Below are 10,574 nucleotides of genomic sequence, written 5' to 3' on the forward strand. Positions count from 1 at the left end.
TTCTGACACAGGCCACATATGAAGGGCTTGGCACACGCATGGATGTGCTGGTGCTACATGAGGTGTGTGCTGTGGCTGAAGGCTTTGCTGCATAGATTGCACACATAGGGCCACTCCCCTCTGTGCACCCTGTAGTGCTCAGTGAGGGGTGACATCTGGATGTAAGCCTTGTCACACTCATTGCACTTGTAGAGCTTCTCCCTGGTGTATGTCCTGAGGTGGAGGGTGGGGGAGGAGCTCTGCACAAAGGCCCTGCCACAGTTGCCACACACAAAGGGCTTCTCCCCAGGGTGGATCCTCTTGTGCTGGGTAAGGAACTTGCTCTGGCTGAAGGTCTTCCCGCATTTTCCACAGGGATAGGGCCTCTCACTCGTGTGCATCTGCTGGTGCAGGACCAGGGCTGAAGAATCCCCAAAGGGTTTCCTACATTCACCACATATGAATGGTTTCTCACTGCTATGAATCTTGAGGTGCTGGGTCAGGTAAGAGGCCTGGCTGAAGGTCTTCCCATTCTCTACACGTGTAGGGCTGCTCACCAGTGTGCACCTGCTGGTGTCTGGCCAGGGAGGACCTCTGGCTGAAAGCACATGGCCACAATCCCTGCATGTGTATGGCTTCTCATCTGTGTGTGTCCTCAGGTGCTTGCTGAGGGATGAGCTCTGGTTGAAGGTTTTCCCACATTTCCCACATTCCTGGCATATGTATGGCTTCTCTCCTGTGTGGTAGTGCTCATGCTCAGCCAGGAAGGAGCTGAGGCTGAACGCCTTGCAGCACTTGTGGCACTCATAAGGCCTCTCTCCTGAGTGGGTCCTGTGGTGGATCAGGAGGGCTGGGGCATCAGCAAAGGCTCTGCCACACTCACAACAGAGGAACGGCTTCTCCCCAGTGTGGACTTGCTGGTGCTGCATGAGGTGAGTGTTCTGACTAAAGGCATGCCCACAGTCACTACAGGTTTACAGCTTCTCACTTGTGTGCACCCGCTGGTGTTTGGCCAGGGATGGGTTCTCTCAGAAGTGCTTGTGGCAGTGGCTGCACACATAGGGCTTCTCACCTGTGTGGATGTGCTAGTACTTAACAAGGGTCGAGTTCTTGCTGAAGGCCTGTCCACACTCCTGGCATGTATTTGGCTTCTCACTAGTGTGGATTCTCTGGTGTTGAACAAGATGTGCGCTCTGTCCAAAGGCCTTCCCACACTCCTTGCATGTGTAGGGCTTCCATTTAATGGGAATCTGTTGATAAACCACAGAGCATGCATTCTTGCCAAAGGTATCTTCCCATCCACCACACTCCAATGTGTCCTCCCTACTGTGAGTTCCTTGTGGGTGACAAAGGTCTGGAAAGGAACTAAGGGCCTCCATACACTTTCTCCTTGGCAGGGGAGCCCCTGATCTAGGAATGAAACACAGGCAAGGCCCTTCTTGCCAACATAGCTCGTGGAAGCTTGAGCCCTTGGGGAATTGCCCCCATGCTCAATGAGGAATGGGTTCCAGGAGAAAGTTCTAGCAAGGCTCCAGTCTGGGCTTTTCTTCCCCTTGCCGAGTGTCACTGCTTGGCATTGTCTTTCTGCCACCTGGCCTTCATGCTCTGTGACTTCTCTGGATGGTGTGCCAGAAATCCTGCCCTGTGAATCCCATTGTTATCTGCTCTTGAGGAAGAAGAGCTTTCTTTAGAGGCAGCCATGCAGCTTAGTGCCTAGGCTCTGAGTCTGAAAAATAAGCAAAGAAACATTCTCAAGCCCTAACCTGAATGTACACTACCAATCTACGAGGGATGGACAGAACCTCAGCAGTCACACTGGGACAGTGCAGACCCATGGCTTTCAATGGTACTCCTGCAGATAAGGACAGAAGAGTGGACCAGTCCAGAAGATCTCTACAGCCTTGGTGATTCCCTAGGACTTACAGGACTCAACAGAGTCATACTCATGGCTGTGACTGATTAGAGCAAAAGGACACTGGGCAAAACCAGCAAAGGGAGAAGGCACAGGGGGCAGAGTCCTCTCCCAGTGGAGCCACACAGCACACACCAAACCCCTCTAGCACTGGATTCTGACACATAAAGTGTCGTCTACAGTTTGTTAGAGACTCAGTGCCCAGGGTTTTACTGGGGGCTGGCCATATATGCACCCACTACGTAGCATGTACCAAAATTTCAGACTCCCAGAAGGAAAGTAGGCACTTGGTATAAATCACACTATTTGTACAGATTGCTTAGATGCAGTGAACCACTCTTATCATTCAGGGAATGGTGGGAATCTTCCCACGATCCAAGTTCCCAGACACCAGCCAAAGGCCAGCCCTGTATCAGGCTTTTCGAAGAATGGTGACCTCACACCTGCTGTCAACCCTCTTCCTCACAATGGGCAAGGGAGGGGTATAATGGAACACAGATAGGCATGGGCCAAGGTTGAGAGTCACCCCACCTGTCAGCTGCCATTGGGATTGTTTTATAACCAAACACTTACTGCAACAGGGCCTGGTCAACAGAATGGAAAACAAAAATCTGGACATGAATGTGCATAGAGCACTGTTCCCAGAGGTTAGAAGCCAGACAAAAAGGATACACATAGCATGACATATATCTATATGAAAAATAAATGAATTTGGGATGCCTGGGTGGCTCAGCAGTTTGGTGCCTGCTTTCGGCCCAGGGTGTGATCCTGGAGACCCGGGATCCAGTCCCATGTCGGGCTCCCTACATGGAGCCTGCTTCTCTCTATCTCTGACTCTCTTTGTATCTCTCATTAATAAATAAATAAAATCTTTTTTTAAAAAAGAAAATGAATTTATACGAATACATTTATATAAACTTCATTTATCTGAAAGGTCAGAACAAGCAAATCATAGAGACAGAAAGCAGATTGGTGGCTGGCAGGTCTGGGGAAGTGACTACTAAATGACTGTCAGGTGTTTTCAGGCTCTTGCAACTACTAGATCTTTTCTGTTTGATGTATATTGCACCTCCTTTTCCCAAGAGGAGAAATAAACTGATCTGAAGCATGGTGACTGTAGTTACGATACTGTATTGTATACCTCAAATTTCCTAAGAGTTGATTGGAAGCGTTCTCACTACAGAAAAAACATCACAACTCTATGAGTTGATGGATATATAAATTAGCTTGATAGTGACCATTTCATAATGCATATCAAAATACCATGTTGTATATTTTAAATATGTACGATTTTTATCTGTCAATTATACCTTAAAAAAAGCTGGGGGAAAAGATTAACTTTAAAAAATATCTGATCTGGGGATCCCTGGGTGGCTCAGCAGTTTAGTGCCTGCCTTTGGCCCAGGGTGTGATCTTGGAGTCAAGTCCCACATCGGGCTCCCTGCATAGAGCCTGCTTCTCCCTCTGCCTGTGTCTCTGCCTCTCTCTCTGTGTGTGTCTCTCATGAATAAATAAATAAAAATCTTTCAAAAAAATATCGATCTGATAGAATCTTATTTCACTCACCTGTACTTCTCAGGATATCTTTCTCCATAATCCAGGGGTCTTCCCGCTGCTCCAGCTTGGAGATCATATCTGGTTTGCAATTGTGAAGACCTGCCCATAGATATAAAGTAGGAGGGAAGTGTTGACGCTGTTGCCACAACCCAGCCAGGCCCCAACAGGCCCAATAGTGCAGTGTGTGTGCCTCAGGCATGGGAGAGATCTCTCTGTGGTGATGTGAGGTGGGGCGTCCACTCTGTACAGACGGACCCAAGTGGGGGACACACATCAGAGCAAGGACATACCTGGGTGTGGGTTGCTGGGGACAAGGCAGGGGATAAATATGCACATGTATGTGTGAGCACACATGGAAATACACACATGGGACATGGATAAAAAGGTGACAGGAAGGCCTCACCCAGGGACACCAAGTTGCTGTAGTTCGTCAATATCACATCACAGTACAGGATCCTCTGCGTGGGGTCCAGCAACCCCCATTCCTCCTGTATGAAGTCTACGGCCACGTCCTTAAATGTCACTGGCTTCTGAAACATCCCACATGCACTGGCTCAACCATGGGCCCTGTCTGACCAGCCCAGCCCCATGGGGAATAGCAAGATTGAATGTTCTGAGAAACACTTGATTGTTATGGGGTAAGGGGTGTGGCTCATGCTGTGAGTGGCACTATTATCACCTTGACACTGAGTGCTGTGGTCCCACTGGAATAATTGTGTCTTTGCCAAATTCTTGTTAAAGCTTTACCCCTCAGTATAAAGGTGTTTAAAAGTGGAGCCTTTTGGAGGGGGTGGGGTTAGGTTTAGATGAGGTCATGAGGCTCGGGCCCCATGACGGGCCTAGTGCCCTCATAAGAAGAGGGAGAGACCAAAGCCTATGTGATCTCACCTTGGCTCTCTCCCCAGTGTGTGAGGACACAGAGAGAAGACAGCTTGTCTCCAAGTCATGAAGAGAGCTCTCACTGGAACTCAGCCTTGCTGACACCCTCATCTTGGACTTCTAGTCTCCAAAACTATGAGGAATAATTTTGTTGATTAAGTTCACACACAGTTTACCATATTTTGTTACAGGAGCCTGAGCAGATTGAGACATAGTAATTCCAAAAAAAAAAAAAAAAGACATAGTAATTCCTCATCACTTCCCAAAGCACTCAGCTTTGTGGCCCCCAGAGAAACACCTGGATGGCCCCTGTCAGCCCCCCATAAAGTCATCTGTCACACCTGTGTGGTCTGCATCCTCTTTAGGGCTGGGCAGGGGAGGCCTGGAGGATGGGATGGCATCCAACACCAGCCACATATGGTTTGGGACCAGTAAGTGTCCCCAACCTAGACTTTTTGCTCCACAGCAGCACCCCTAGGCTGTGGCAACAATCCCTCTGCTTGTGTGTGGCTGTCTCCTTGCAGACTCCATGAAAAAAGAGTGTCAGCAAGCAACATCAATTTCTTTCTTTTTTTTTAAAGAGATTTTATTTATTTATTCATGAGAGACACAGAGTGAGAGAGGCAGAGATACAGGCAGAGGGAGAAGCAGGCTCCTTGTGGGAAGCCTGACGTGGGACTAGATCGTGGATCTCCAGGATCAGGCCTTGGGCTGAAGGTGGCGCTAAACCGCTGGGCCACCAGGGCTGCCCGCAACATCAATTTCTGAGTAACTACTTACCATTAACACCCAAAGCCCCTAACCACCTTTCTAAATGCTGCTCAGTGCCACCATTCACTCATTTGCCCATTAATATCTTCCAGGTGTCTGCATATGCCAGGCCCTGCTCTGTCCTTTCCTTGGATATTTGCTGATAAGCAGGGTGACCATAAAGAGCCTATGTCCCAGATTGGTCGAGGCCAGGATTTCCTCCAAGGTCCCCTAAATTGACAGGGTCACTAAGCCCCACCCTGGAGTGAAGAGAGAAGGAAGAAGAGGAAGAGGAGGAGGAGTGGCCAAGACAGAGGAAGGGGCCTTGCCCCAGGACTCATGTTCCTTGGGGGCTGTGGCTCCATTCCAGTGCCAAGGAGTAAAAGTACCACAGAAGGAAGGATAGAAAGGAGAATGTCTGATGAGACTGCTGGCATTTTTGGAAACTCACGTGGAAAACATCTGTTGGGAATGCAGTATTGTGGGCCTTGGGCTTGTCTTCCTTGATACTCTACTGAGAAGGAAGAGCTGGGGGAGGAGAGGGGATGTGAGAGAGGCCAGATCTGCCCTCAGGCTCGAGACCCACACCCCAAAGTCCCCTCATCTCACATCTCTACCCTTGCCAGTCACTAGACTCTTTCCAGGGCCCCCCCACCCCAGACCCTCCCATAGGTATTTCCTCCTACACCGACCACCTGGGCCTGCTCCCTCCTGCTTACGTCCCAGGGATTGGCAGAACCATAGCACCCAACACTTACTACATGCTAGGCATGGTGTGGACATCTTACATCACCTTGCTTGATCCTTATTCTGTCCCTATGAGGGATAGTTAGGATCAACACTACCAGACCTATTTTGCAGGAAGGAAACTAATGTACTGAAGAGCAAGATCCTTGCTTGTGTTGAGCTTCTGCAGGGAAGCACCCCTACTCTTGTTCCCACCTATGACCAGCCCAGATAGTGAATCCTATGGAGAAAGAAGCATCCACATGGACAGACAGAGGGCCCCACACCTCCCAGAATCAGTCTGGGGATGTGACAGCCCACCCGGGCTCTCGTAAAGGGGTCTACATAGCCACCACGGATCCAGGATGACCCAGAAGATGACAAATACTTGGGAGTAGGAAGCTCTGACCTGTGGCTCCACTATGTGCCACTATGTTGCACTAACTAGCCATATCCCTGCTCTGAGCCCATTTCTTCCTGGGTCCCCAGGAGGATGGATGGTGTTATGTCTCAGAAGGTCTTTGTGAAATGAAATATAATATAGGAACACCTCATGGTGTCCTTGCTGCCAGAAGCCACACCACCTTTATACCCTCCATCCCATCCTGGCTCCCAAGCTGGGTAGAAGGTCACTGAGCTCAGGGCTCCACAAGAAGCAGTCCTCTGATTTGATGCTTGGAGGTTGGACCTCAGACCCCTGCCTCTAAAACAGAACTATCCATGAGTCCCTGTGGGCAGCTACAGCTGCTGGTGCTGCAGCTCCATGCCACCCCAGGGTGCAGACTTCTCAAGGCTTGCTGTGCAATTCTGGCCAAGTTCCCTAATACAAGGAAAAAGAGGTACTATCATCACCCTGTTATACAGGTGAGGAGAAGGTCACAGGTTAAATCAAAGGTGTAAAGCAAGTGATGGGTGAGAATCTAAATTCAGGAAGTCAGACTTGAGTCTGCTTTCAAAAATGTATTTTTTTATTTTTATTTTTTCAAAGATTTTATTTATTTATTCATGAGAGACACAGCGACAAGGAGAGAGAGAGGCAGAGACACAGAGACACAAGCAGAGGGAGAAGCAGGCCCCATGCAGGGAGCCCGACGTGGGACTCAATCCTGGGTCTTCAGGACCATGCCCTAGGCCAAAGGTGGCGCTAAACCACTCAGCCACCGGGGCTGCCCCATCAAAAAGATATATTTTTAATAGATGTATGAGTGCTCAGCTCAATGAGTTTTGACCAATGCACACACCTGTATAGGCACTGTCCAGATTAAGCTCTAGAACTTTCTGTGAGGATGAAAATGTGAAGCTATACTGTCCCATTGGCAGCCATCAACTCCATGTGGCTCCTGAAGAGTAGATACACAGGTGGTGTGTAGATATGTGTGGCACCTGTTTTGGATCAGGTGGTCAGGGAGGGCCTCTGAGGTAATATCTAAGCTTAAATGTTATTCAGTGGCCAGGGGCATGGGCAAAGGGAGAGCTGTAGGTGAAGCCTGGAAACAGGCAGACCCAGAAGGCATGGGAAGAATTGTAGATTTGGTCAAATCAGGGGTCAGCAAACCCATTGCTATACAGAGTGTGAGCTAATAATAGTTTTTCCATTTTTAAGTGGTTGGGAGGGAAAAATCATCAGAAGATTAATGGTACATGAAATTCAGATATTAGCATTTGATAAAGTTCTGGATTTCATGCGGAAAAAATATGTGAAAAAATTTCTCTCATTAGGTAAGTATCTACCTGACATCTTTGGTTTTGCCTCTTATCATACAAGGCTGAAAACACTTGCTACCTGGTGTGGTTTTTTTTAAATTTTTTTAAGATTTTATTTATTTATTCATGAGAGACACACAGAGAGAGAGGCAGAGACACAGGCAGAAGCAGCAGACTCCTTGTGGGGAGCCCAATGCAGGACTTGATTCCAGAACCCCAGGAGCACAGCCTGATTCAAAGGCAGAAGCTCAAGCACTGAGCCACCCAGGTGCCCCCCAATGAGCCACTCAGGTACCCCACTACCTGGTATTTAAAGGGAGAGTTTGCCAACTCTGCTGTGACAACCAGGGCAGGGATGGAAGGTTTAAGGGGGACATAACTTCACTGTTCAGGATTTAAAGACCCCTTCAGGGCAGTATAGAGAGCAATAAAGGGGGCAAGGGAAGGCAGGAGATCTGTGAGGAGGTGGTAGTCTTGATTAGACTGAGGATGGCAGAACAGTGAAGGCAGGAGGAGCAGGGCATGTTTTGAGGAAGATCTGGTTTCTGAACATGTCCAGCCCTACCACCACCACTCTGCCATGTGCCTCACCGGCTCCTCAAGATCCATTGCCTGCCACTCTGCTGTCTCTGGGCTGCTTGACCACAGCAGCTTGACCACAGATAGAGGGCATGTGGTCTTAGTCTCAGACAGATCTCAAGTTGTAGATGACTCTTGCAGGGCTAGGTTTCCAGTTCCCAAAGCCACTGCCTCCTCCCATCTACTCCCATATAGCAGTCAGGCTCCTGGCTTTCACTTGGGGGCTCAGGGCTAGGATTCTAGAAATGAAATACTACTGGGTAAGCAAAAGCAACAGGGAGCAGGTGTAGCCATACACAAGTACTTCCCTGGGACAGACCCAAATGCCTCCGTCCTCCAAACTGAAAATATACGTCCACACAAAAATCTGTGAGTGTTCACAGCAGCATTATTCAGGTAAACAAACTGTGGTATATTAACAAAATGGAACATTATTCAGCTATAAAAATGAATAAAGTATTGATACATGGCCCAACATGGACTTTAAAAACATTATGTTCAGTGAAAAAAGCCAAACACAAAAAAGCCACATATTGTTTGATCCCATTTATATCACATATCCAGAACAGAGAAAATTAAAAGAAAGTAGATTACTGGTTGCCAGGGGCTGGAGAAAAGGGGAACAGGGAGTGATGACTAAGGGGTAGAGGCCATAGGCACACACTTGAGGTCATGCCTGCAGACACAAAGGAGGTGTCACACATTCAAAACACCCCTTCCCCACAAACATGCATGGTGACACACCTGACCACTCACACACACTTGAGGTCTCATCTGCACACACAGATGGTGTCAGATGTGCAATACACTCTTCCCTTCTGACATGCACAAGCAGTAATACATTCAGGCAAATGCACATACCTGAGGTCACACTTGCACACACAGGCTCCGACACACTGCCCCCCCCCACATACACACACACCTGAGGTCTCATCTGCACACACAGGTGGTGTCTTGCATGCAATGCAGGATACCCTTCCCCCTGAAACGTACATGTGGTGACACATTCAGCCACATGCACAACCTATCACACCTGCACACACAAGAACGGACGGACTGGGCCCCTCTCACACACTTAAGGGCTCATGCACACACAGGTGGTAACTTACATGCAAAACACCCCTCCTCTCTGACGCGCACACATGCAGTGTCACATTCGGCCATACACAGCTGAGGTCTCACGGGCACGCACTGGTCTCTTCCTCACATCCCCCGGCATGTGCACGCGCCCACTGTTCTTCCTCTCTCCCGTCCCCCACCCCAGGGCCGCGCTCCCTCCTGGGCCCCATTCGGCCACTCAGTCACTACCATGGCATGCACACGTGGGCCTCGTCGTCCCTCACACTCATATAAGCCACCACGCCGAAACAGCGGACTCACCACCGCAGCCAACCCCTCACAGAGCGGGAATGGCGCCACCAGCCGTCGACAGGACAAAGACACTTCCGGTCTGCTCTTCCGCGGGTGGCCCGCGCTGAGCTCGGGATATTCTCCCAGGGAGCCCTGCCCGATGCGTGCTGGAAACCGGCCAAGCATAGGGTCAACAGCCTTCTGGGAAAAGGAGTCCAAATGGCGCCGGCACCAGGGAGGGAGCATAGGAACCTGGCTGCTCTGCGCCGCTGGAGCGTAGGACCAGTCAGCTACACGCGTAGGCTATGTACTTTTAAATAATACAGCGTACCTTTTTCTCTTCGCACACGCATGTACACCCCACATGTCTGGCTATGTATAGTCTGGGAAATCCCCCCCACACACACACACACACGCACCCTGTTTCCTGTAAAGCTTCATCGGATTTCCTCTAAGATCCAGTACATTCTTCTGCCTACCCAGGAAACCACATGATTACCTACTTCAGCCTATATGCTAATTTCTTCCAATGACGTCCTACCTTTTTGTTTTCGTCTTTTATTCAAAACCCAATAAAAAACCACGCACTGCACACGGCCACCGCCTCGTGTGCAGGCTTTCTCACATTAGTTAATCCTCTCAACCATTTACCTTCAACCAGCATTGTGCAAAAGAACTTTCTAGAGATGAGGAAAATGTAACTAGTGAGCAGTTTAAATGTAGTTATTCACATGAGGAATTCAATTGTTATTTTAATTTTGGGTGAATTTAAAATTACATTTAAATAGCTACATGTGGCTAGTGACTACCATGCTAGACAACTTGGAACGTCTGGAAGATATTCACCTTGGGTCTCCTTACAAGAAATCTATGGGAGACTGCTCTTCAGACTGGATGAGGAATTCTCCTCAGTTACCTTATGCACAAACGACTTGAGTTATCTCTGAAGATGTACAAGGCGATACTGAAAATGGGCAACTTGGCTGTTGGCCACAATTCATGTGTGGTGTGGGCTCTCATAATTTGGGCTGATACAGGGACTTTAATGAAATAACTTGAAAACTTATTTACTACTAAAATTTATGTACTAATTTATAGCTTGGAGGAAAATTCATGGAGTCAAAGCTATTTTACACTT

At 48.6% G+C, this 10,574-nt stretch overlaps 1 protein-coding gene across 1 annotated transcript; it reads right to left on the reverse strand.

The window, feature by feature from the left end:
• Positions 1-53: 53 nt before the first annotated feature.
• Positions 54-9,789, reverse strand: LOC129500034 (zinc finger protein 420-like). The gene is made up of 7 exons (XM_055310178.1): positions 9,768-9,789; positions 9,395-9,603; positions 3,852-3,978; positions 3,458-3,547; positions 1,743-1,831; positions 1,072-1,229; positions 54-924 (listed from the first exon to the last, which is right to left on the reverse strand). The coding sequence occupies exons 1-7, from the start codon at positions 9,787-9,789 to the stop codon at positions 54-56; spliced, it is 1,566 nt and encodes a 521-aa protein (XP_055166153.1).
• Positions 9,790-10,574: the final 785 nt, after the last annotated feature.

Source organism: Nyctereutes procyonoides, unplaced genomic scaffold, assembly GCF_905146905.1.
Source record: "Nyctereutes procyonoides isolate TBG_1078 unplaced genomic scaffold, NYPRO_anot_genome, whole genome shotgun sequence".
Classification (NCBI taxonomy): domain Eukaryota; kingdom Metazoa; phylum Chordata; class Mammalia; order Carnivora; family Canidae; genus Nyctereutes; species Nyctereutes procyonoides.